Source organism: Cuculus canorus, chromosome W (assembly GCF_017976375.1).
Source record: "Cuculus canorus isolate bCucCan1 chromosome W, bCucCan1.pri, whole genome shotgun sequence".
Classification (NCBI taxonomy): Eukaryota; Metazoa; Chordata; class Aves; order Cuculiformes; family Cuculidae; genus Cuculus; species Cuculus canorus.
The window spans coordinates 6,058,634-6,086,325 of NC_071440.1; the positions used below are offsets into that span (position 1 = coordinate 6,058,634).

Consider the following 27,692-nt stretch of genomic DNA (forward strand, 5'->3'; position numbering starts at 1 on the left):
TGCTGTGAGAAACTGTGTCAAAGGCTTTACTGAAGTCCAAGAAGACTACATCCACAGCCTTTCCCCTATCCAGTAGTCAAGTGATTTTGTCACAGAAGGTGATCAGGTTAGTTTGGCAAGATCTGCCCTTTGTAAACCCATGCTGACTGGGCCTGATCACCCGGTTCTCTTGCATGTGCTTCATGATAGCACTCAAGATTACCTGTTCTTGGCCACCTGGGCACACTGCTGGCTCATGTTCAGTCGGCTGTCAACCAACACCCCCAGGTCCTTCTCTTCCGTGCAGCTTTCCAGCCACTCCTCCCCAAGCCTGTAGTGCTGTATGGGGTTGTTGTGTCCCAATCCCCTCCCTCGACCTGCTGGCCATGCTTCTTTTGATGCAGCCCAGGATAAAGTGCTGCAAGCACACATTGCCAGCTCATCTCCAGCTTCTCATCCACCAGGATCCCCAGGTCCTTCTCCGCAGGGCTGCTCTCAAACTCTTCATCCCCCAGCCTGTATCAATAGAGGCAGAGGACTGCCCTGATCCAGGTGCAGGACTTTGCACTTTGCCTTGTTGAACCTCATGAGATTTTTCACAAGCTCACTTCTCCAACTTGTCAAGGTCCCTCTAGATGGTATCCCGTCCCTCAGGGGTGTTGTTTTACCACAAGATGCTAAGCACAAAGCACAATCAGCATAAAAGCCCAAACCCTCAAATACTCTGTGAAATCAAGTTTTACTCAACTTATTACAGCAAGAAAGGTAACAAATGATTAGTAGTGATCAACAACAGGTTAACAGTAACAGCTTTTAAAGGCAATGCGTCTAATCATTACTACAAGAGACTAAGTATAGTAATTATGAAAGATACATCACCAATTGCCCTCTCATCATCATCCAGATCCGCAGCTGCCAGAGGGAGCCCCTTTTTCATGGTGAGGATTTGGAGAGCTTGTCCTGGCAATTAGGGTTCCCACACAGTGCATCCACTTGTAGGCGGGGTCTCCCAAAAACTGCCATAAGGGGCCTAGCTTTTATACCATTGAATAAACAACTTGCATCACCCCCAAAAAATGGAATGTGGCCCCAGCTGCTTACCACCCCCACCCCCCATTCTCCCAAACGTGGCCAATATCCCAGGTGAGGAGAAGAGGAAGCAGCTGGATCTCTCATCTTTAAGTTAAGGAGTGGTAGAGATGCAACATTCCTGCACAGCTCCTCTCTTTTTCACACAGCATCCATGCTCGTGCTGATTGGTCAGCCAGGGTGTTGATAGACTTTTCTCCTCTTGCGTACTTGAGAAGCTACACTTAAGCGTCAGAAGGGCTGGTGCCCAAGGCCTGGGGAGTCTGTGAACATTAGCCTGTTGAACTGCAACTGCAGTTGTGCTGGAGCACAGAGGGAATAATTTCTCCAATCGATTGTTATTTAATCTTTTCTACAATGAACAAATGCAATCTACAGTGTAATTGCATCACACTTTCCATTTTTCTTAGAGCACCTAAACATGATGTTTTTTTAGTGAAAGAAAACAAATCTGAGCAGTGAAACAAGTCTTCGTTAAATATAGAAATATGTTCTAAGTAAGCTTCTTGAGGATTAGCATCAATTTCGGCAAAAGCTGGACAGGTGATGTGCTAACGTCCGTAGGAAAACTGCCCCGGAGGCCCTGGGGCGGTTCCCGCTGAGGCTGTGGTCACCTGGAGGGAAGGCGCTGCCCAGCTTCTCTCTGGGGCAGGTACCAGGAGGGCGCTTCGCCCCAGCGCTAACCCGCCTCCCGTGGCGGGCGGCTGATTGGGAGAGGCGCCCCCGCTGCTGGCTCTATGCGCTCTCTATGTGGGCGGCGCGCTGTTAACGGCGTCAGCTCGCCGGGCCCCGCCGCCCCTCTGGTACCTCCGAGCGGCTCACAGCGGGCGCCCCGAAGAGACGCGCCGCGGGGCAGTGCTTAGCGGCGCGGCGGCCTCCCGCCCTGTGAGCATCGAGCAAGTTTCGTCGGATAGTTCTTCGCCAGGCACGGCCGGGCTTTCCCGCATGCTGGCTGCGGGAAGGAGGACAGCAGAGTATGCCACTGCCGGGGCGGTTACGCAGGGACTGACATGCTGCTGAAAGAGGAAAAGCGCCAGCCCCTCTGCCTCTCCTTGCGGTAGCGAAGGGGATGCTGCACGGCGCTCCCCGGGCTCTCCCACAGGTGCCACCTACAGAAACTGCGATCGCTGTCGTGACTAGCGCGGCCCCAGGCGGGCCGAGGTGACGAGCGGTGCTGGCCTGCATCCCTCTTCAGGAAAGGCGTTGCCTGCGCCGGCGGAGCCCCGTGCAGCGCGCGGCTCCCCGTGGCGGATGCGTGTGCATGAGCTCTGCACCGAGCGGGCGCAGGAAGCGTCCCCGCTCCGCCGCCTCCATCTTCCAAGGAAGCAAGACCACGCCGCATAGCCTCGAGAGTGAACGCCGGGGCAGCGGATGCGAGAGCGCCTACCAGACCCAGAGAGCCCAGGATGACTGCAAGATGGTGAGTTCCACAAAGGGCTTGCCTTAATTTTTGTATTTTCCTGGTGTTCTCGAAGCTGGCGGTGTCGCCGCTCCTCCCGCCAGCTTGCCTATTCCCATCACGTGCAGTTGCAGTATTTTTAAAACTGCAGTCCCTGTCGGGGGTGCTGACCAGTAGCCTAACTCGTAGCGGTTCAAACATGGGAGAGAGGAGGGAAAATCTAGACCTGTGGGGAGTCGGCTGGGTGCTGCAGGACAGATATGGTAGAAACTGGAGCCGGGCGCCTGGCCCTGCAGGAGCAGCCCCTGCATACGCTGCCTTTGCGGCGCTGCCAAACGCCAAATTTGTCCCCAGACTTGCACTCACTGCAGCCTGAATAGGTAAATAGTTGCCTTAGGTGCATCGCTACACTCTGCTTGCTGTCTTGTATGCAGCAACCACACCCTTGCCTCTAAAACAGGATTCAGAACTTGAGGCTCTGAAATTCTGTCCCTGACATGCGTGGTACCTGTTTCCATTCTCCCCAAAGTAGCTGATTGCAATTGTAAAATCTCAGATCAAGCACACACATCCATGTTAATTTTAGTCTGCCACATTGTGGTATGACATTTTTCTCCATTCATGCTCAAAATGTTTGGATACTGACACTTTCTTCCAAACCAGCACGATGCACCCCATATCTGTTGCTTTGGGCTATATAAATATACCCAACAAGTGGATCCTATGGGGTCCCACAGGTTCCTTCCTTTTTTTCTCATTCCCAAAGGCATAATTTGGTTAGTTAAAGAGAAATACTAGCTTTGTTTCTTTACTGTTTATCTGGTAGAATTCACCGATTTATGATTTAAAGATGGATTGTCAAGATGCAGTAAGATTCAGGAGATAAAACCAGTGTGTTTTTTTTCTTTTTCTCTGTTTCAATGCTGCAACATCAGTATGGTTTTGTTTTCCTTGGCAATGCTGAGGTGGCTAAATGTGTCCTCTATTTAGACAGGGGATATCAGGTGAGAACTAGCAGACTGTGTCTGGTGCAACCAGTTACCAGTTGCAGGATGAGATGCTTTTCTCTTTTTCTTAATGCAGAATAATTGCACTATAACACAATGTAGTACAATATTTTTCTCTCCATTGCTTTCATGCATCCTCTTAAGCTACAGAATGAGAGAGTTGAAGCCAGGTTTAGTGGAGTATAAGTACTGTGTTTGGGACTGACTTTGGTGTGTGATTTTTTTTGTTTGGGGTTTTAAGGGTGGGGGTTTTTTTTCAGATATATTCAGATGCATTAGGATTGCTTTTCTGCTCCAGAAGCAGAGAAACCTATTCGCTACTCTTAGAATGAAATTTAAGAAAGTATAGCCAAAAAACGAGTCCTGAGACTATTACCAGTTATGCAGAGTGATTACAGCGGGATGCATGAAGAGTCAGAATGTCACTCATTTATTTTCTGAGCATGAGAATCTGAGGGCTTGACTTTAAAATTTGGTAGGTCTGACAGAATTCAGGTGCTAGATCCAAGTTTTTAGCATGCTTATATGCTGGGATATGTTGAACTCCTGGTGGTAATGATGGCTGCAGAATTATGAGCAGTTACTCTTGTCTGTTTTCATGTAGTTTGGAAATTGAGATCACAGAGTCACAGAATGGTAGGGGTTGGAAGGGACCTATGGAGATAATTTAGTCCACACACCCCCCACCCCCCCCACCCCCCCCGCTAAAGCAGGGTCACCTACAGCAGGTTGCATAGAGGTGCATCCAGGTGGGTTTTGAATATCCCCAGAGAAGGAGATTCCACAACCTCTCTGAGCAGCCAGAGAAACTAGTAAGGAAACTAGCAAGGAAACTAGTGAGAGCAATGTATGTGCATCTTATCCTCTTGAGAAAGGTGTAAGCTATGGTATACTTATTGTGCACTAGTTTGTCCATAAAAAGTGTGTTCAAAAAATATCTGTATCTGAGCTTACTTCCCAAAGCATTCCCTTGCAGACCAATTATCATTGGTCAAAAATGTGATCCGAGTCACTGGAACAAGTGCAGTCTTTGATATACAGTACTGTTAAGTCTGGAGTCATTTAATGACTAAGAAATTGGTGAAGATATTCCAAAGTGGGAAAAAAACACAGTCAGAATTTGCCCTTAGAATCTGATATGCTCAAAATCACAGTTGTAAGCATTTAGTAAAGTTACGGTAAATGTTTACAGAAGCCAGATACAAAGGTTGAGGGAAAATGAGACTTTATCACAGAATGGTAGGGTTTGGAAGGGACCTCTGGAGATCATCCAGTCCAACCTCCCTGCTAGAGCAGGGCCACCTACAGCAGGTTGCACAGGATCACGTCCAGGTGGGTTTTGAATATCTCCAGAGGAGACTCCACACCCTCTCTGGGCAGCGTGTTTGCCTGCTCTGGTGCTCCATCACCCTTGCAATAAGGAAGTTTTTCCTCATGTTGAGGTGGAACTTCCTGTGCTCCAGTTTGTGCCCATTGCCCCTTGTCCTGTCACTGGGCACCACTAAAAAGAGTTTGGCCCCATCCTCCTGACACCCACCCTTTATATATTTATAAAGTTTTATAAGATCCCCTCTCAGCCTTCTCTTCTCCAGGCTAAACAGATCCAGGTCTCAGCCTCTCCTTGTAAGAGAGATGCTCCAGTCCCCTCATCATCTTTGTAGCCCTTTGCTGGACTCTCTCCAGTAGTTCCTTTTCTGTCTTGAGCTGGGGAGCCCAGAACTGGACACAGGACTCCAGATGGGGCCTCAGTAGGGCAGAGTGGATGGGGAGGAGAACCTCCCTCGCCCTGCTGGCTGCACTCTTCTTAATGCACCCCAGGACACCATTGGCCTGGGTCCTCCTTCTTGCCCTTTTTGAAGATTGGAGTGACATTGACTTTTCTCCAGTCCTTGGGCACCTCTCCTGTTCTCCATGATCTTTCAAAGATGATGGAGAGCGGCTTGGCATCTGCTCATAGGTGCATCCCGTTGGGGCCAATGGATTTGTGGGTGTCCAGTTTGCCTAGATGATCTCTAACCCAATCCTCCTCAACCAAGGCACAGTCTTCCTTTCTCCAGATCTTCTCTCTTTTCTCCAGGGTCTGGGATTCCTGAGGGCCGGCCTTAGCAGTAAAGACTGAAGCAAAGAAGGCATTCAATAACCCTGCTATCTCTGCACCTTCTGCCACCAGGACACTCACCTCATTCAGCAGCGGGCCCATATTTTCCCTAGTTTTCCTTTCTTAGAATCATAGAATGCTTTCAGTTGGAAAAGATCTTTAGGATCATCAAGTCCAACCATCGATCCAGCCCTGCTAAGTCCATCACTAGACCATCTCCCCAAGTACGACATCTACTCATCTTTTAAATGCCTCCAGGGATGGTGACTCAACCACCTCCCTGGGCACCCTGTTCCAATGTTTGACAACTCTTTCAGTAAAGAAATTCCTCCTAATATCCAACTTAAATCTCCCCTAGGGCATCATGAGGCCATTTCCCCTTGTTTTGTCACTGGCTACCAAGGAGAAGAGACTAACCCCCACCTCGCTACAACCTCCTTTTAGATAGTTGTAGGTAGCGATAAGGTCTCCTCAGTCTCCTTTTCTCCTAACTAAACAACTCCAGCTCCCTCAGATGCTCCTCATAAAGCTTGTGCTCTAAACTCTTCACCAGCTTTTTTGCCCTTCTCTTTTTCTACTGATGTATTTGAAGAAGCCCTTTTTCTTTTCCTTGACATCGCTTGCCAGATTTAATGCCAGGTGGGCCTTAGCCTTCCTCGTTGCATTCCTGTGTACTCTGACAGTGTTCCTATATTCCTCCCAAGTGGCCAGTCCCTTTTTCCACAGTCAAAAACTTCCTTCTTTTCCTTCTTCTGTTTGAATTTCTCCAGAAGCTCCTTGCTCATCCATGCAAGTCTCCTGCCTCCTTTGCTTGATTTCTTGCTCTTAGATGTCGGAGTGGGAGGCGGACCCAGAGTAACGATGGAGTCTCAATATGAGTATGATCGTTCTCATTTATTCATACACCTTACACTTCTTATATACTTATCCCAATAGTGCATGCGCTAACAAACAAATCCTAATTGGTTATGTCCCGCTGTTCACGTGCCTTATGCTGTCACGCAACTGGCCAGACGCTCTTGAGCACGCAAAAGGGGCAGATACAAGGTTCTCATCACAACTCTTCGGGACTTTCCCGTGCTGGATTCCACATTCCTGTATTCTACTCCCTTTTATCTTATCTCAAGGTCAGGCCTAGCTACAGACAGCAAACCCTGGATTGTTCACTGCTATTAAATCATGAGCCATCCTTCTGCAATTCCCCCTTTTTGTTTTGAACAAGCCAGGGTTCATTTGTTGTTCGCGATAGCATTTTTCTTAGACATAACCTTACACAACTGAAAAGAACTATTTCTACAAGTGTAACTATCAACAACATTAATCCCGTTTTTAATACGCTCCTAAGCCAACCAGTCAATCCTAACCAGTTGGATAATCCATCCAAATCAAAGAGAAGAGAGAAATAAAAGGAGAGACCTAGGTCAAAATCGCCACAGCCATGACCATGCGCCAATAATAAACAAAAAAGAAGAAAAAATTTATTGCTGCAGCCAGTTCAGACAAAATTCGACTTGTCATGTTGGCTTGCTTCACTAACCAACAAAATAATTCTTCTAATTTTTTATGCGCTTTTATGGCTGCGACTCTTGATAGCAAAAGAAATGCAAAAATCTTTCCCAAAAATTCCATAATTCAGGTCTCTTTTCCACCTTGTGGGATGAGTTTGATTTGGATGATGATATGGAACGCCCAAACTGGGCTGACCAATGGTACATGGTCCACCCTTTGGGTTAGAGGGCATGCCTGCCCACGCTCGATTACCACAGATTGAAAGGTATCCTGGTGGTAATCATCTTGGTAATACAGTGCCAGGAGCGGAGTGAGTTTTATTTCGCATTGTAATGTTGGACCATTTCCGCTCCCAATTACTGCTGTTCCCCATGGGATTAATTATTGTTGGTGCTGCTTGGTCTGCTAGTCTTGTTTCCTTCTATACCTCAGACCACGATGCTAAACCTATAAAAAAAAAAAACAAAACCAAAAAACAATACGTAGCATTCAGAGAATCCACAAGTTCAAGTTCTTGTGGTTTGGATCCAATTGGAAGTTTGTTTTCCCAATTATCATATTTATCGAATGCTTCGCTCTGTTTTTCCCATCGAAAGAGTAAGTTACTAGTGATGTTAAACTGTAACTTCAACTCTTGCATTGTTTGATTAAAGTTAAAAAAAAATTTTTTTTTTTTTTTTGGGAAGTCCTATAAGACAAGTCACAAATGGTCGCCAAACTGGCACAAAACTAGTAATGTTCAAGACTTGTGCAAGAGTAACCCATACATTTTTCGATACTGTTTCCATTTACAAGATTGCCTACAGTTTTCTTTTACTTTCTTCCAGTTTTGATCCTTAATAGTCCATATTACAGGGTCACTGATTATTATCACAGTCACCACAGTTATGGAACACCCAGGGATCACAATTCCCACAATTACAGCTTTCTTCATTCATTCCTGTGCAGGATCTTCTTGTGTAGGCCGTTGATCACGTTCTGATGATGTCTGTAGATACGGTCGAATGCTTTTCGCTGGTATCCACCTAGGACCACCTTCCGTGGAAACACACATATATCCTCGACCATTAAATATTACAGCAACAGGTCCTTTCCATATTCCCGTTACTGGATCTCTATATAATACTCGAAAGCTGGGAATAATTGTCTTTTCATTCAACCTTATACTTTGATGATGTATTATCACTGGTGGCTCTTCTCTATCACTCATTAAACACAAATAGTTTAATGTGAACAAAACCTTATTCAATCTCATTTGCACGTCCATTTCAGTGTCTTTTTGTCTTTGTAAATAATCTTTCAACACTTGATGAGTTCGCTCCACCAAAGCCTGCCCAGTGGGAGAGTGCGGGATTCCTGTGATATGTTGTACTCCCCACTTGGACAAAAAGACCCTCGTCTTTTGACTAGTATAGGCAGGCCCATTATCTGTTTTTATGGTCTCAGGCACCCCCATTACAGCAAAGCAGGACAACAGGTATTTACACACATGTTGTGCTTTCTCACCAGGTAATGCGGTTGCCCATACAAATTTCAAAAAGGTATCGATTGTCACATGAACATATTTTAGTCTTCCAAATTCCCCAATGCGAGTGACATCCGTTTGCCAAAGCTCTAAGGACTTTAGTCCTTTAGGGCTAACCCCGATCCCTATTCCTGGACCGTGATTTCCACATCTTGGACAGGCTTGTACAATACTACGGGCTTCATTCCCTGTTAAGCCATACTGTCGTTTTAATCCTTTGGCATTCTGGTGAAATTGGTCGTGACTCTGTCTTGCTACACAAAATTTATCCATAGGGGGCATATGCTGAGCTGGACTAACGAAGCTATCTGATTACCCCTTCCTAGTCCCACGTCAAGTTGATGACTTCGCACATGAATAACACAACAAGGCTCTGTGCGTTGTTGAAGCGTGGAGCGTAATTGCACAAACAATGCTCCTAATCTTGGGTTAGTTGTCTGTCTTAGAAGAGCATCCTCTAATCTTGGGACTACTCCTGCTACATATAGTGAATCCGTTACAGCATTAAGAGGGGTGGTTAGCCAATTCAACAGGGCCCAACCAACAGCAGTTAATTCTAAGGTCTGTAAAGAATCTTGGGGCTGTCCCTCCAAAATATGCTTGTGCCATTCAGCACGTTCGTGCCATACACAAACAGCACGATGCAGTCGTTTTCCGGCCTCAGTATATACAGTAAGGCCATCCACCAGTGGTTGCATACTGACTTTCATTCTTTCCAGCCACTGCTTTCGTGACAATATCTGCCACTTTTTCCCTTGCGGCTGCTGCGAATGTATTTGTCCTTCAAATCCTAATAGGGCTTCCTGAAGTGGTATTACATTTCGTAACCACCACTCTAGGTCTACAGCATTAACTGGAATGCTAATGTCTGCAGGTTCTTGACCTCTGATCTCAATAATTCGAGATCTGCCTTTTCGTACTAACTCTGCCACAGCTTTGGGTCTGGTTTGAATGCTCGTTTTTGGCTGCACACCCAGAAACACCCATTCCAATACCCAAAATTTTTCAGCTTTATCAGTTCTCTTACTACTGTCAATGGCAGGGTCATTCAGGTCTCCATTCTTCCCAGATTCCCCTCTTTTGTTTTGCCATTGACAGACGACTGCATATGGGGATTCGCTATTCTTACAAACCAAAAGCGATATCGGTAAATTCAGTATCTTCCAAGATGACCAAGATATTTTGTAAGCGACAACTGATTTTTTGTAAAAGAGTCCTTTGATCTGCAGTAAGCTCAATTTTGGAGGCTGTGTCAGCATTGTGCAACAATACAGTCAAGGGAGCAATATCAGAGTTGGAAATGTCCACACAACGGGTGGACCCATTGAATATTCCCTAACAGTGTTTGAACATCTTTAACAGTTCATAAACTGGTCGTCAGTTTGATTTTCTGTGGTGGGATTTGGGCATCAGAAATGCACCAGCCCAAATACTTCCACAGAGCTGACCTTTGTACTTTTTCAGGTGCAACAACAAGTCCTTTATCTCTCAGCATATCCCTCAATGTCTGCAGTGCCAGTTCATCAAACGGTTCTTATAACGGACACTGGAATGCAGAGTGTTCTTCATAAATTGTTACTCCCCTAGAGAAAGATAAGGACTGCCAAGCTGAAACAAAACAAAACAAAAAACCTTCACATATCAGGAGTAAGGGCGGGGAGGAATGGGGGGGGGGAAAAAAACCCTCACACACAGCCACAGGGCTGAGGGTATTTTTCCATTTTCTTTTTCTATTGTCTACGTTCTTTTTGGGTTTGTTTGTTGGGTTTTTTTTGGTTTTTTTTTTTTTTTTTTTTTTTCAGTTTGAAATTGTGTCCTCTGCAGCCTTTCACTTCAAAGGTCCCAGTTAAATCTACCTGTTTGCCGGCTTAGTGGACGTTTGAGATTGAAAGGTCTCAGAGTTGCATTTTTAAGATTAATCGAAACAAACAGAGGCTCAAGCTCCTATAACCAAAACCCAATTTGCAAATCTTACAAATGTTTAAAGCGCTTTAAACACACACATGCATACGCACACACAGAACCACTATTTGAGAGCTGGCTTAATATACCTATACAATATTGTTTACGACCAGTCAATAAGAATAGCACGACGGTATGGATATTTAAACTATACACGGTACCGAACACATACAACACTTAGAATATACACATTTATTATAAAATAAGGTTTGTATCAATTGTTTAACAGGTAACAGTCCTTGGTTATCATATACTTTTAATACAGCCTTTTGTCCTTCAGGGAACTCTAGTTGAATCGGTTCCCAACTGATCTGTGGGAGAGAGTGTCCTCCTACTCCGGCTATAGTTGATAAAGGTTGCTCCACTGGCCAATGTAGAGGCCATGTTTCACAGCTGATTATCGTGATATCTGCACCAGTGTCTAACATGGCTCGAATCTGTCGATTCTCATTGTCACGGAGTAGTCCACTTGTTAATACAGGCCGTTGATGTAGTTTAGTGGTAAAGCAAACAGCAGGGCCTGTAGATCCAAAACCTCGGTCGCCCCTATAGAATTCCACTCGGGACTGTGAAGGTAAGATACTTTCAATGGCTACAATCTGTGCTATTTCACTACCTGCCGGTATAAAGATAGGTGGACAAAGTATATACACCATGAGTTGTATCGTCCCTGTATAATCTGCGTCGATCAATCCAGGTATTGTAATTAATAATGCCCTTCATTCCCACATCGATAACACTTCCCATGGAAGGGTTGGTTGGTTGATGACTTTCCTCCCTTTAGCACACAGCCCCTTCCTTTCTGGGCTGCGGTAGCAAGTGATTGCACAAGTTCACGTACAGCTCCCTGCACTGCGGCAGCAACAGAGCTACTTTGTTTATAAGAGTCAGCTCTTTCTACTCTTAAAAGCATCTCCTCCACTCCGGCTCCGTTTGAGAGCCCGGCTAGAATCTGTTTGGTAGCCTTGTTGGCATTATCGAAGGCCAATACTCGAAACATTTGCTCTTTACTTTCAGGAGAGAGATCAGGGTGGTTCATGATGTTATCCCAAAGTTGATCAACAAAGTGGGTATATTTCTCTGTTGCACCCTGCACCAGGTTACCAAACGATGGGGCACTAGGTCCTGGTAGGCTCAAAAAGGCTTCTAAAGCTAATTGGGCGGATAAGCACAGCATATCCTCAGGAAAGGTGGTTTGCACTCTGGTATCAGCATATTGACCTTGACCAGTGAGCATATCTGGTGTTACCCCCCTAAGGGGATCCTGTGGATCCTGGCAACGTGCTGCTGCTGCAACTGCACGCTGCTGACATGAGGATTGCCATAGCAAAAGTTGGGTCGGGGTCAAAAGTAGTCTCATTAAATTTTGACAATCATATGGACACATCAAATCTGCTGAGAAAATCCAGGTCACTATCTGTCGCGCAGCTTCGGATTTCGGCCCATATGTGGTCACGGTGGCATGTGCCTGTTGTAAAATCTTCCAATCGTGAGGTTCCCACTTCCCCTGTCCATTTTCTTGGACGACAGAAAAGGTTAAGGGCATTAGCCCCTCACTATTGTTAGGTGACATCCACTGGCCTTGCACTATGGCATCTTTGATAATTCCCTTCCATCGCACTCCCCGTAATAAAGCCGGTCGAGTAGTGGATAAGCAGGGTGGTAAGGCTTGTTCCTTGTCATCTAAACATAGGTCCAAATGGTCAAGATGTTGCAGAACTGTTTGCAGCAACTGTGTGGCCGTTTCCTTGGTACATCGAATTCCTTCCTCTATATCTGGTGTTATAGTGCCAGATGAATCACTGGACAAATCACTGGGCGGCGACAATGAAGGATACAGAGGCGGAGGGGAAGGCGGCACCGGAGGAGTTAATTCCTCGATTGGGGGGGCAGAAGGCTGTACCGAAGGAGGAGTACAGAAACATGGGCAGCAACTAAAGCCACCCTTGGGTACTTCCTGCTTTTTCTCAGTCGGTTCCATGTCTCCCAACGCATCAACTTCCTCCTTCCTGAACCAGCGCTCCCCCTCCTTCTCCCCTGTTTCAGCTTTTCGCACTAACTCGCCAACATTCTTGCAAATAGTTCCTTTCATGTCTTTCACCGCAGGCAATCCGAATAAATGGGAAATCGAACCTGCCCCGGCTGGGGTTTTTTCGACGTTAGGTAGAGGTCCCAGCATTTGGGCTGCTGCACAAGCCACCTCCCTCTCCGCTTTCATCTCTTTTAAAGTGTCCAACACCAAATTCCAATCCCCGCGAACAGTTTTAATTTCCTTTTCCTCTTTGTCTGTTCCTGATATAGTCTTTTGCCACAACGTTTCTCCATAATCTCGCCACTCCGTAACAAAAAACATCGTGTGCGGATCAGTAAAGTGTCCCCAATTTCTACCTAAATGTAGAAGTTTTATCAGCAGTTTTGCGGGCAGTTCATGCCCTCTCTTAGAGAGGATTCCCACAAGTAGCGTTGCTGCAGCTTCTGTTTCCAGCAGTTTTGCAGGCAGTTCATGCCCTCTCTTAGAGAGGATTCCCACAAGTAGCGTTGCCGCAGCTTCTGTTTCCATAATTATCCCTAAGGGGTGAGGAGCGACCTCACACCAGCTGTCTACCTTGACTATGCACAGGCAGCACTTCCTTAGCCGCAGTTTCCCACTCCCCTCCTCTAGCTGCTTACCGCAGTCTCGGAGAAGTCAAAGGTGTCCTGTAACCATCCTCTGCTACCAGATGTCGGAGTGGGAGGCGGACCCGGAGTAATGATGGAGTCTCAATATGAGTATGATCGTTCTCATTTATTCATACACCTTACACTTCTTATATACTTATCCCAATAGTGCACGCGCTAACAAACAAATCCTAATTGGTTATGTCCTGCTGTCACGCGACTGACCGGACGCTCTTGAGCACGCAAAAGGGGCAGATACAAGGTTCTCATCACAACTCTTCGGGACTTTCCCGTGCTGGATTCCACATTCCTGTATTCTACTCCCTTTTATCTTATCTCAAGGTCAGGCCTAGCTACAGACAGCAAACCCTGGATTGTTCACTGCTATTAAATCATGAGCCATCCTTCTGCACTTAGAGATGCATCTGTCTTGAGCTTGGAGGAAGTGGTGCTTGATTATTGACCAGCTTTCACATCCCCAACCAATCCTTCTTCGTTGGTACAAGATCCAGCAGCACTTCTCTCCTCATTGGCTCTTCCACCACCTGTGTCAAAAAGTTATCATCGGTGATAACTTTATATAAGAATGCTCAGTACTGAACTTGCTCCAGTTCCTGAAAGCTCTTCTTTTGAGGGAGAAAAAGATCTCACTGACTTTTCTCATTTTGGATGGTCCCAGTCAAGTCATCAGGACAATTTACTGAGTAAAGTAACTTGCAGGTGAGCCTTGATTGTAATAATTGTAGGATCTGGACTGCCAGATTGGAACAACTTACTGAGATGATTTGTAGTATATGCCTGTGAGTGCAAATGGGAAGTCTTATATTTCCCATAGCTTTAAGAAGTGCAGAATCTCAACATTCTGTACTTACTTAATGGGTTTTTTAAGGTTGAATTTTTAAGTTCTTAATGTTTTAAATATCTGCAATATTTTGGGAAAAAAACCCCACATGAATTCAGGTAACATTTTGCTGTTGGTATGCCATGTATAACAGTATTGATTCTTTCAGTGAATATTGACTGCTTGCTTTGTTTTCTTACGTGTCATCACATTATTTTTAATATTTAATTATATTCTCAACAGGCCACGTTCTGGTTATCATGGTTCAACTTCTGTGAAGCACTTTTACCTTATTCTTAACTCTTTATCTGGCTGTTGAAACAATGCTAACTGTAACTGAGGTAGGACATAGGGGCAATGACTGTAATTCAGAACTCCAAGGACCAACATTACCATCAGTCTCCTCACTTTTGGCATAAGTGGTTAGAGAAGTATAATAGCAGTGAGGGTAAAGATACCTAGGGAGACCAGAGATCTCCATACATGCTGAACGATTGGTATTTATCTTGGGCAGAGCTCCAGTTCGTTGCTCTGTCTGCTGGCATTACCTTATTTTTGATTCACGATTTTAAAAATTCTTCCCTGTTGAGCTAAGTGTTGCTATGTTTTATTTCTGCTCAGCTATACTGCCTGCCAGCAGTGCTTTATTTAACATCTTAAGATAAACAGTTAAAATGGTTTCTATCTGGTACATATTCTCAGTCAATAGCTTCTGATCAGTTTTAAATCTGAAAGTTGGATTAGAGGCCAGTGACAGAACAGAAATCATTACAAAATAAATTAGTGAAATGTCCAGTGTAAAAGCAAGTGCTACATTACAGTTCATAAATGTTAATCAGGAAGTAGGAAGAGCAAAGGCAATCATTCCTGGAGATGTTTTTGTCTTTTATGGTAGTGAAAAATAACCTATTGCTACTAATAAAACAGCTGTTTTTCTGTCTGCTTAATAATTAATGCTAATAACTCAAACACTTTCAGAGATTAAAAGCAGAAACACCACTTTACTGCAAATGAACATTTATAGCTCACAGAAGAGGCAACTGGTGTGGACACCCTGGTCATTTACTAAATCTTAGGCGCTTGTTCCTGTATGCCATGCATTTGGGAGCAGCAGGAACAAGACCTAGATTGAGCATATTTTTTAAAAACTTGTTTGTTTTTATCAGTGTAGTTAAATGTCTTATGTAAGTAAATCCTCTTTGTTTTTCAGCTTGTCCAGGAGTTCAATACCCAGGTGGCTCTATACCGGGAGCTGGTCATTTCTATTGGGCATGTCTCAGTCACCTGTCCATCTCTGCATATTGAAATGCACAAAACTAGAATCCGAGGATGCGAGGTGGCCTATCGGGCTCATCAAAAACTAGCAGCAATTTCTGGGTAGGAGTTTACTTCTGTTTAATTAAAACTTTACTCATATGCACATCTTTGCTAAATACTACATTGAGGAAACTTTCAGTAAAAGCATTAACTTGTGTTTCTGTTTTAGGCATAGAGATGTATGACCACAAATTATACATAACGCTCATATCCTTATGATAGAGAAATTTTGGGTCAAATCCTGGTCCCCTTACTGATTTCACTGGATGCTTTTATGTAAGATGAACAGGATTTTGCTCTGTATCACTAGACAACTTAAAAAGATCAAGGGAGAAGCCTTGCCTTTCAAGGGTGAAATAACAACAGCTTTCTGCCCAATCATTGGGTATACCTATCTGAACAGTTAGAGACAACTAATTCAGCTCAACTAGAGATTTAGCAAAATTGGAGGAAAAAATAATTAGGTGAAAATTACGTAAGGAGGGGAATGCAAATACTATTGTGAAAACTTGTGTTTACATTCTACATGTTTTTAAATCCTTTTTTTGTGTTGAAAGGAGCATTGAAGCTTTGCCAACGTATAATGTTTGAATTTATTCTTTGATGGATTTAGTGCACTACATTGTATATATTCCTTTCCATGGTAACAAAACGTATCATCACATGGTTGAAACTATGCCTCAGAACAAGATAAATCAGGATAAATAGCTGTATATTATAAAATGTGAATTCATGCTGCTTACACAGTCTAATTATTTGTGAGCTCTTCACAGTATGGTGACTGGTGTATTTGTATTAACACATGTACCTCCTGAGTTTTGTCTCTCTGAGCACACTTCGTCAGAGCTTTCTGCACCTGTTTTATCCAACATAAACTGTTGTGTGTCACTGGAAAAAGAACTTTCTTTTTTTTGCAGCTCTGCCTAATCCCCATTGAAGTTCTTTCATTAGTTTAATGTATATGATAAATTTGTCATAGGCTTAGTATATAAGAAAAGATCACACTGAAAAATCAAACAGAAGAAAACACTGGTTGGTCATTTTAGCAGAACTGTTAACATTTTCAGGTGTGATTTTTGCGCAAAGACTCTTAAGTTGATATTTCAGCTCTGATTTGTTCTTCAAACAAAATACATGCTTTTAAGTTACTAAAGTCTGTGAAAATTAAAAAAAAAACCAAACAAACCAGCCACAAGATACAGTTCTTTTCCCCCAGTGTACACTACCTCAGTACTGTAGTACTGAAAATGTGGAAACAAACAGCCAGCAGTGAAACTGATCTTGAGCACTTTCAGACTCAAAAGAGAGACTAATACAAACCAAAATAATACATCTGAACATAGACACATGCTCATTTGGAAGTATGGAGATTTTCTAAGTAATCATTTCATGGTTGTTAGTCTATTAGCTAATCTAAAACTGTTTTAAATAACTACGATAGTAATGTGATGTCCATCACAACTGGTAGGTGTTAGAAGCCCTCTGGAAATTGCTTGTTTAGTTTGGCAGACATTTTACAATATGTGCTTCACATCTTCACCCTCCTACAGCTGAGGAAAGCCACATGAGCTAACAACTTCTTTGGTGTATCTGTCAGGAAAGATGGGAGATGAACGTGAAGCAAGGCTTCAGTGTGGGAAACAAATAGGAGGAGAGGAGTAATAAATAGTATCAGAGGTTCATTTTTTAATTCAGCAGGAAGAACGATGTAGTGCATATGGTATAGGATCTGGAACGGGAACCTAATTTGGTAGGAAGAAAAAGTATCAGGAAAAAAACTATTTAGGGACAGGAATGTATTAAATCATTGCCATTATTAAACAGTTACGAGGGTAGTGTATTGCTCAGAAATCACTGGTAGTCAGCAGATGGGACTGCTTCACATGAGCCACTATTCCTCTTTTAGACTAGCCTAAAACCAAAAACCTAGCTGTTGTATTCCTACGCTTGACTCAGGATCCAGCAGTGTGTTGTGGCACATTATATCCCTCAGTTGATTTAGGAATTCAGATGGTGATTTAGAGGGACCTTGTTTACTTGTTTGGGAATGGCCCTTTTCATTCCCTTTGAGATTCACTCCTGATATACCTGTAATTTTCCTACATGTTTAGATCTGTCTGGATCCCACATTGGGTCTTGGATGGGAAATACTCTTTCCAAATCCCCTACAGTTTTACAATCAGTTTTGTTTGGGTTTTTGTTTGGGTTTTTGTTTGTTTGTTTGTTTGTTTTCATCTCGGTCTTCCCAGAGAGGTGCCTGTAAAACTGTCAAATCAGACCTTTCCCTGATGCAGGAAGATACCGGGCTATTTTGGGGGGGGGTCCCATCCGAGCCCGTATCCCATTCCTGTGATCAAGGGGGAGACTTAAGCAAATAAGGTAAATCGTGTTCTGATGTCCGGTGAATTTTATTTATTCTAGTGCACCCTTGCTCAGTACTGCACGTCATGCAACACCGCCTCAGTTTTCCTTTAAATTCTTTGTTATTTTCCCGCTCAAGGGCGAGTACCATAGGGTCCTGTGGTGGCAAAATGCCACAGTCTCTTTGCCACTCCGGATGGTTTCGGAGGGTGAAAAACACTCCATTCCACTTTCCCTCTCTCCTTAAAAACATTAGTTGCAAAATGGTATTGCAATCTTCTTCTTACTCATTGAGCCCCCGGCTCCTCCTGCCAATTCCTTCCAGTGCTGTAATATGCATCCTAAGGGGCTTGCCCGAGGAAATTCTTGCTCGTTTTTGCCCCCATTATGCTACCTTCCGACTCTACCTTTCTCTAACTTCCACAAACCATTTAAACACTTACAAATTACTTGTCTCTAAGTTCTCAGGGACTTCCCACAATACTAGCAACAACAACAATTCCCGTCTACAGATTATAGACACTCAGGACAATAGAGTGATCCCAATCTAGCTGAATAACACAATAAAACCTTATGATAGTCTGAACACCAAATCTGATCCATTCCCACAGCCTGCAGAATTCTGCCCCCCGTCTATGCAAACCTTTTTGCTTTTACACTTTCAAATTATTTTTTTCTCTCACACAGAACACTTAACTCACATTCTGGGAGGGGAAGGGTTAACTCACACACACAGCACCTAACTGCACTCTCAGCTGGTTCTCCCATTTTTCTCCTTTTTTTTTTTCCCCTTCTTCTATGCTAGGTATTTTAAAATTTTATCCTTTGCAGCCTTCCATTCCAAAGGTCCAAGGTAAATATACCCATTTGCCGGTTCAATGGACTTGTGGAATTAAAAGGCTTCATAGGTGCATTCCTAGGATCAAGACAAACAGGGCTTCTAAACAATTTGCAGGTCTTTCAACATTTTGAGCTCAATCCGACTCTGGCTCCTGTCTCTGGAGGAAGAACGTCCCCCAGTAAGCTATCCTCCTCAATTCTGCTGGTACTCTGTTTTACGTCAAACAAGTCACAGAGTATGCTTATGACATAAAACATGCAACGTATAGCAGTGATCACTTGCTTCGTTCGTCTCCGTCTGCTTCCTTCACAGGAGAGAAGAACTGCGGATTGGAACTCCGCACTCCCTTCGCGTTCAGTTGTGTGTCTCACGCTACCACGCACTCACATACAAACACTCCACATTTTAGGAGAAATTTAAAATGAGCTCTTAGCGATGTTAAAATATACATGGTACCGATACTGAAGATTTGCAACAGATGTAGAAGATGATCGCTATCTCATATACAGCACTCCTGCTTCCTCAGCAAGGAATACCCAATTCACAATAATACTATAATAATATTATCTTATCTATAATACCATAATCCCTCACTCTGTGTCTACCATCTTACAAGAATCTTGGAATTATAACCATAATCCCTCACTCCGCGTCCACCGTCTTATGAGAATCTTGGGATTATATTTTACCTGGTGCTTTGCTATCACAGCAGGGAGCACCCATACCATACCACAACAGCGAATTCGCTATTTTTCCCAGGGGCGGGTAGTGCCACCTCCTCACCCAGCGCAAGTAGGGGATTTATATCCCCCCTCACTATCTTACGGGATCTTGGCAAAGCAACCCTAACCCTTCGTTGTCACGTGAGGCATCCCAGACACGATTATACAGACTCTTCCCCTAATTCCGCTGAAGGTACGTCCAAATTATCATACCAGATCATACATAAATCACATACCTGGTCTGCCCACTGATGGGCCGTCTCTCCCCCCACAACAATTTGGTAGGCATGGGAGATTCTCCGGAGAAATAGCTTACCGGGGCACGCCTTAGAATGTTCCACTCCCCACCGATCATCAGCCAACCTGCTGTAGGTGGCCCTGCTCTAGCAGGGAGGTTGGACTGGATGATCTCCAGAGGTCCCTTCCAAACCCTACCATTCTGTGATAAAGTCTCATTTTCCCTCAACCTTTGTATCTGGCTTCTGTAAACATTTACCGTAACTTTACTAAATGCTTACAACTGTGATTTTGAGCATATCAGATTCTAAGGGCAAATTCTGACTGTGTTTTTTTCCCACTTTGGAATATCTTCACCAATTTCTTAGTCATTAAATGACTCCAGACTTAACAGTACTGTATATCAAAGACTGCACTTGTTCCAGTGACTCGGATCACATTTTTGACCAATGATAATTGGTCTGCAAGGGAATGCTTTGGGAAGTAAGCTCAGATACAGATATTTTTTGAACACACTTTTTATGGACAAACTAGTGCACAATAAGTATACCATAGCTTACACCTTTCTCAAGAGGATAAGATGCACATACATTGCTCTCACTAGTTTCCTTGCTAGTTTCCTTACTAGTTTCTCTGGCTGCTCAGAGAGGTTGTGGAATCTCCTTCTCTGGGGATATTCAAAACCCACCTGGATGCACCTCTATGCAACCTGCTGTAGGTGACCCTGCTTTAGCGGGGGGGGTGGGGGGGGTGGGGGGTGTGTGGACTAAATGATCTCCATAGGTCCCTTCCAACCCCTACCATTCTGTGACTCTGTGATCTCAATTTCCAAACTACATGAAAACAGACAAGAGTAACTGCTCATAATTCTGCAGCCATCATTACCACCAGGAGTTCAACATATCCCAGCATATAAGCATGCTAAAAACCTGGATCTAGCACCTGAATTCTGTCAGACCTACTAAATTTTAAAGTCAAGCCCTCAGATTCTCATGCTCAGAAAATAAATGAGTGACATTCTGACTCTTCATGCATCCCGCTGTAATCACTCTGCATAACTGGTAATAGTCTCAGGACTCGTTTTTTGGCTATACTTTCTTAAATTTCATTCTAAGAGTAGCGAATAGGTTTCTCTGCTTCTGGAGCAGAAAAGCAATCCTAATGCATCTGAATATATCTGAAAAAAACCCCACCCTTAAAACCCCAAACAAAAAAATCACACACCAAAGTCAGTCCCAGGCACAGTACTTATACTCCACTAAACCTGGCTTCAACTCTCTCATTCTGTAGCTTAAGAGGATGCATGAAAGCAATGGAGAGAAAAATATTGTACTACATTGTGTTATAGTGCAATTATTCTGCATTAAGAAAAAGAGAAAAGCATCTCATCCTGCAACTGGTAACTGGTTGCACCAGACACAGTCTGCTAGTTCTCACCTGATATCCCCTGTCTAAATAGAGGACACATTTAGCCACCTCAGCATTGCCAAGGAAAACAAAACCATACTGATGTTGCAGCATTGAAACAGAGAAAAAGAAAAAAAAACACACTGGTTTTATCTCCTGAATCTTACTGCATCTTGACAATCCATCTTTAAATCATAAATCGGTGAATTCTACCAGATAAACAGTAAAGAAACAAAGCTAGTATTTCTCTTTAACTAACCAAATTATGCCTTTGGGAATGAGAAAAAAAGGAAGGAACCTGTGGGACCCCATAGGATCCACTTGTTGGGTATATTTATAGAGCTACTGTGGCAGCTTTTGTTCCTTGTCACACTGGGAGTTCCTCTCCATTTTGAAGTATCAGAGCGGGCATCTGCCGGCACAGTTTGCAATATTAGAGGGGAAAAATAAAGCCAGAATCCAGCAGAACAGAAGTAACAGATGATATATTTCCAATGCTACTAGACAGAGCTGTAGGAACATCCAGATTTTTCAAGTAAAGTAGCAGCAATTTCATTTGTTTTCTGTCAGTTGGTGAGAGGAACGGTTTTGGGGCCCAGTGTATGTATTTGTAGCAATGGTCAAAATGACCATTCTATTTTACACTCCTATTTTGAGATATGCAAACCTTTTGCATCACAAAATTGAAGTTAAGGCAAGCAACATATATAGCCAGAGAAATTTGAGGACTGAATTAGTTTGGCGGAGTCCGTTTAGAAATGCTGTAACATCAGAGCTGTCGTTGTTCAGACAATTCAGTGTTTCTGCAAGCATTCTCTAAATTCATGCCCTTCCATTGCCCCATTTTGTCTTTCAGTCAGAATATCTGCTATCACTGTTGGACATAAAAAGCTTTTCAGACTTTTATGAAAGCAGTTTTCTCTAGGAAGTAATCAGTCAAAGGATCCAGCTGTTAGGCACATCTACAGAAGCAGGAAATGTAGGGATTTTGAAAAGCCTACATAACTTAAGCGTTGACTCTTTTTGACAGTTACCTGTTATCTTTTCTTCGCTCCAAATTTTCTCAAACCCTCTTCTCCCTTGTCATCCTTTTCTTCAGTGTTTCTGTTTCTTCCTTTCCCCCCCCCCCCAGCCCATCTCCAAACAGTAATAAATATAATATCATATTTGCTGCTGCCACGTTAACTATTTGGAAACTCTTCAGGGCAGAGACCGGAATGTACTTTATATAATAACAAGCACACTGGATTCCAATTTCCTTTAGATCTCTGGTATTACTGTAATAAACATGATTAACAAGAATAATTAATGTTTTGAATATTTTTTTATATATATTTTGGGAAAAATCTTGAAAATCTTTCATTCAACCTCTGCCTGATCCTTTAGGTAAATCACTTATTAAATAGGTGTACTGGTACTTATTATCTCTGACAAATACTGTGTACATTATTTAATGCTTTTACACCATATTTCAGTCTTTCATGGCAAGGCATAATATTCAAATATCCAATTTTATTATTGCTATAGTGTTTCCTAAACAAAGCATATGAAAATTGCATTTTTATTATATTGTTTTCCTAAATTATTTCTTTAGAATTTTGTTTTAAATGATTAATTTGCTGGAATTTTAGGCCCTAACACGTAACAACACATAGCAACTCCTGTACGTATCTTGGCATGTCACAAGTAGAATCAGTCAATAAGCTCTTCCTGAGCAAAAACCTGAGTGATGCTAACTTATATCAGTAAATACTGCTTTATAAAGGGATTTAGAACTTTAAAAAGTATTTAAAGACTTTCAAATGCAGCTTATTATGAGTCTTTCATGACATAATGTCCCTATGCTCACAAAAATTAGGGGCACCACAGAAGCCTACATGGGTTCAAAATTAATGTTAAATGAACCCAAAATATATTTTTTCCAGTATTTCTGAGAGAAAATTTATTTCTTGGCAAAATTTTTCAAAAAACACATTTATTGGAAAAAAAAAAGTATACTGAACCTTCATGCCTAGCTTCACAGATGTAGCTGAAAGCTGCAGTTGCGCTGTTAAAGAAATGTCCCTATAACCAAGGCTGTCAAGAAGAGCGCCTTTATGTCCTGTTTAGGACTACTCCTTTGAGATCTGTCTCACCAGCATATTTAAGTAATTTTCTTCTCTAGATTTTTACTGAAACAGAATCACAGAATCACAGAATCACCAGGTTGGAAAGGACCCACTGGATCATCGAGTCCAACCATTCCTAACACTCCCTAAACCATGTCCCTCAGCACTTCATCCACCCGTTCCTTAAACACCTCCAGGGAAGGTGACTCGACCACCTCCCTGGGCAGCCTGCTCCAGTGCCCAATGACTCTTTCTGTGAAGAATTTTTTTCTGATATCCAACCTGAACCTCCCCTGGCGGAGCTTCAGGCCATTCCCTCTTGTCCTGTCCCCTGTCACTTGGGAGAAGAGGCCAGCTCCCTCCTCTCCACAACCTCCTTTTAGGTAGTTGTAGAGAGTAATAAGGTCTCCCCTCAGCCTCCTCTTCTCCAGGCTAAACAACCCCAGCTCTCTCAGCCGCTCCTCGTAAGACTTGTTCTCCAGCCCCTTCACCAGCTTCGTTGCTCTTCTCTGGACACGCTCCAGAGCCTCAACATCCTTCTTGTGGTGAGGGGTCCAGATCTGAACACAGTACTCAAGGTGCGGTCTCACCAGTGCCGAGTACAGAGGGAGAATCACCTCCCTGGACCTGCTGGTGACCCCATTTCTGATACAAGCCAAGATGCCATTGGCCTTCTTGGCCACCTGGGCACACTGCTGGCTCATGTTCAGTCGGCTGTCAACCAGCACCCCCAGGTCCTTCTCTTCCGTGCAGCTCTCCAGCCACTCTTCCCCCAGTCTGTAGCACTGCATAGGGTTGTTGTGCCCCAAGTGCAGGACCTGGCATTTGGTCTTGTTAAACCTCATGCCATTGGTCTCGGCCCAGCGGTCCAGCCTGTTCAGATCCCTTTGCAGAGCCTCCCTACCCTCCAGCAGATCCATCAGATAGGAGAAACACAAATAAGAATGTTTTCTCAAGATCTCTTTAGAAGAAAACATTGTAGTTGGATGACTTTTTCTACTTTGGGTCAAAATAATCAGCAAGTCTTTTGTTACTTTAAAGGTGAATGGTTAAGTGATAAAGAAATAAATGATATGTTTAAGATACAAAAACAGAGGCAGGTTTATTAGGCTGTTGCACCTGAGCCATAATCAGAGGGGACTTTGGCCCTCAGTATCTAAGGGGATTAAACATCTCTCCTCCGCAATAATTTTCACATTCTTAATTCTATCAGAAGAACTATAATCTCTGCAGTAGGTCTTGTATACAGATCTTTTTTGTGGTATTTTTGTAGCTGCTATACATTTCTAAACTGCAGTGATCCTAATAATACATTAAAAGACAACCTACAGGGGAATATTTGTAGACCCTGATTTTCCACCACTTATTAAGCCAGTTTCCGTTAGTTTTCATGGGAAGTATATATAGGCTGTGTAAGGCAGAATTTGATGGATTAATTTTCACTTCTGATTTGCCAAAGGTTTAGAATCATAGAATCATAGTATAGTTAGGGTTGGAAAGGACCTTAAAGATCATCTAGTTCCAACCCCCCTGCCATGGGCAGGGACATCCCACTAAAGTAGGCTGCCCAAGGCCCCATCCAACCTGGCCTTGAACACCTCCAGGGATGGGGCATCCACAATCTCCCTGGGCAATCTGTTCCAGTGCCTCACCACTCTCATAGTGAAGAAATTCTTCCTGATGTCTAGTCTAAATCTGCCCCTCTCCAGTTTATACCCGATCCCCCTCGTCCTATCACCACAAGCCTTTATGAATAGCCCCTCACCAGCTTTCCTGTAGGTCCCCTTCAGGTACTGGAAGGTAGCTATAAGATCTCCTCGCAGCCTTCTCTTCTCCAGGCTGATCAAGCCCAACTCTCTCAGCCTGTCCTCGTAGGGAAGGTGCTCCAGCCCTCCGATCATCTTTGTAGCCCTCCTCTGGACCCGTTCCAACAGCTCCATATCCTTCTTATGTTGAGGATTCCAGAACTGGACACAGTCTTCCAGATGAGGTCTCACAAGAGAGGAATAGAGGGGCAGAATCACTTCCCTCGACCTGCTGGCCATGCTTCTTTTGATGCAGCCCAGGATACAGTTGGCCTTCTGGGCTGCGAGTACACATTGCTGGCTCATGTCGAGCTTCTCATTGACCAGCACCCCCAAGTCCTTCTCTGCAAGGCTGCTCTCAAGCACGTCATCCCCCATCATGTACTAAAAACGGGGATTGCCCCCACCCAGGTGCAGGAGCTTACACTTGGCCTTGTTGAACCTCACGAGGTTCTCAGAAGCCCATTTCTCCAGCCTATAGAGGTCCCTCTGGATGACATCCCGTCCTTCCGGTGTAGCAACTACACCACTCAGCTTGGTATCATCGGTAAACTTGCTGAGGGTGCACTCAATCTCGCTGTCAATATCATTGATAAAGATATTGAACAGCACCGGTCCCAGTACGGACCCCTGAGGGACACCACTTGTCACGGACGTTTACTTTCCTTTAGCTGATATCTAAAGTAAACAGTCTTCATCATATGTTCAGATAGTTCTTTTAGCTCATAATGCTTTAGAACTATTGATTCTGTTCATAAAAAAATTACTTTTCCTTAGAGTTAAGCATAGAATTTGTCAAAATACTTTTACAAAAAGATATAACATTCCTTTATATAACTTAGCCATTCTTTTAACTGACATGTATTTTTAAATGTTGTTGACAGTAGTAGGAAAATACTGCTCTGTTGTAAATGTGTGATGAAAATTTTGAGGTTAAATTCAGAATTAGACCAGGAGTTTTGTTCAGTTTTATCAATATTACATTTCACTAATTTTAATAGAACTATGAATGCTGGACACGATTGGGAATTCAGGAAAACCCGAAGGTTTTGTTTCAGTTCTAGACAACATTTTGACAGTACAATAAAATTATTTGTCAACTATTTTGGAAAAAAATCAAATTTTTTCTTGGAGTTTTCACTCTTTACCATTTCATGTTAAAGAGGGGCATTTTAATCATGTTTATTCTTTTAATTTAAAATGATTATCAGAAGTGCAGCATTCACCTTTCTTACTTACACCAGGTAGTATATGTTTGGTATAAGAGCTCCTTCTATAGGTTTTATTTTAAATATCAGCTTAGGAAAATATAAGGAAAGTAAATTCTACCTCTTGTCACTGCTTCATAAACATATTCAGCTGAGCAACATTACTTGATTTTTAAAAAGCAGGATTTTATGGAAAGAAAACCATCTTTTTTATCAACAGTTAAAGTATGAAAAAATATAATAATGTTATAGACGTATTTAAGTTGGATTTACAAAAATGTATACTTTTAATTTTAATAGCTGCCTGATAAACTGTGTGACTTAAGCTACTGTTGTATAAAGCAATAAACCAGCATTTTCTCTTTCGTAACTACTTAGGTAGTGGATATCAGAGCTCTCAAACTGTACAAGTTTCTCATCAACTGAGTAGTATTCACATCTTTGAATAATGACTTCTACCCTTAATAGCACCCTGGTGGTATAGTATTGATGTGATAACTACATAAATTCCTAGTAAGGGAGAGACAGGATATTTGGAAGTATTTAATATGCAGCTATCAGCATAATTTAGCAGAGAGGAAAAAAGGAAAATCAAAGCCAAATGATCTTTCAGTTTCCCTAGATATCAGCAAGTGTTTCTAGATCAAACAAGTAGTTCTACAGACTTCATGATGGGAAATGTGGTTGTTGGTAGTAATAAGCTAACCATCTGGCTTTCTTTCATACAGAGTTTTTATTATTAAAAACAAAACCAAAAAGTCTCTGTATGAAGGAACCCATTCTCTTAGTTCTATTTGAAAATCAGTGTTTCAGTGAAGACCAGAAGGGAACGAAGCCTGTGAGTTATTAAGCAATATGGCAGCTTGTATGGACTTATAAACTTTACCATACATGCAAAATATTTGCTTAAGCATGTGTACACCCATCTCTCCATTTCTCCTTCCTCATGTATGGGAACACATGTGTCTTGTGGCTTCACTGGCAAGTCAAAAAGCTTTTTCAGAGCAGTAGAATTCCATAAATTCTATCTTTGGTCCCTCCCTACATGGGCCATTCATTGCGTTCATCTTGCGAAAGGCAGCAGTGCTCCCCTGCCAGATGAAGTATCCCTAAGAAGCTATGACTTGTCTATCCAAATCCTCTAAAGGTTGTCAGTACCTCTTTATCTTACCCGAGTGGATAGGGAGAAGCAAGAAAATTTCCATTCCATGATGGATGCAGGAAGTGAACACAATTCCATATTTACTCTAAGATGCAGGAAAGACCATATTGTGTATGGTACAGTTTTTCAACAAACGCAGACTTCACTTTAAAAGGGGAACTATATGTGGCTTAAGAGAAATGAATATATAATAGTCTAGCCAAAAGAAATAAAGTTCCTAGTATGGACAGGTTTATTATCATATGTATGGTATTGTTCCTGAAATAAAACAGGTCACAGCAAATGCAATTTGTACTCCAGTAATTTCCTGCCTTTTTGATAAGTTCTACTTTGCAATGGATTGGCAGGTGGGACCAATCTTCCTTTGACCCTTCTGACTAAGTCCGGCATGATTTCTTTTCAGTCTTCAGTCTCTCTCTTGTTTTCCTTTTTGGCTGCATTTTTTTGCCTGTTTAAA

At 42.9% G+C, this 27,692-nt stretch overlaps 1 protein-coding gene across 1 annotated transcript in view; it reads left to right on the forward strand.

Annotated features, from left to right (window-relative positions):
- Positions 1-2,329: 2,329 nt before the first annotated feature.
- LOC128850284 (regulator of G-protein signaling 7-binding protein-like) overlaps positions 2,330-27,692 on the forward strand; it is a 52,955-nt gene continuing 27,592 nt past the window's right edge. Inside the window, exons 1-2 of the mRNA XM_054053307.1 lie at positions 2,330-2,488; positions 15,278-15,444. Coding sequence (XP_053909282.1) covers positions 2,330-2,488; positions 15,278-15,444 — 326 coding nt within the window. The remainder of the gene's footprint in view (positions 2,489-15,277; positions 15,445-27,692) is intronic.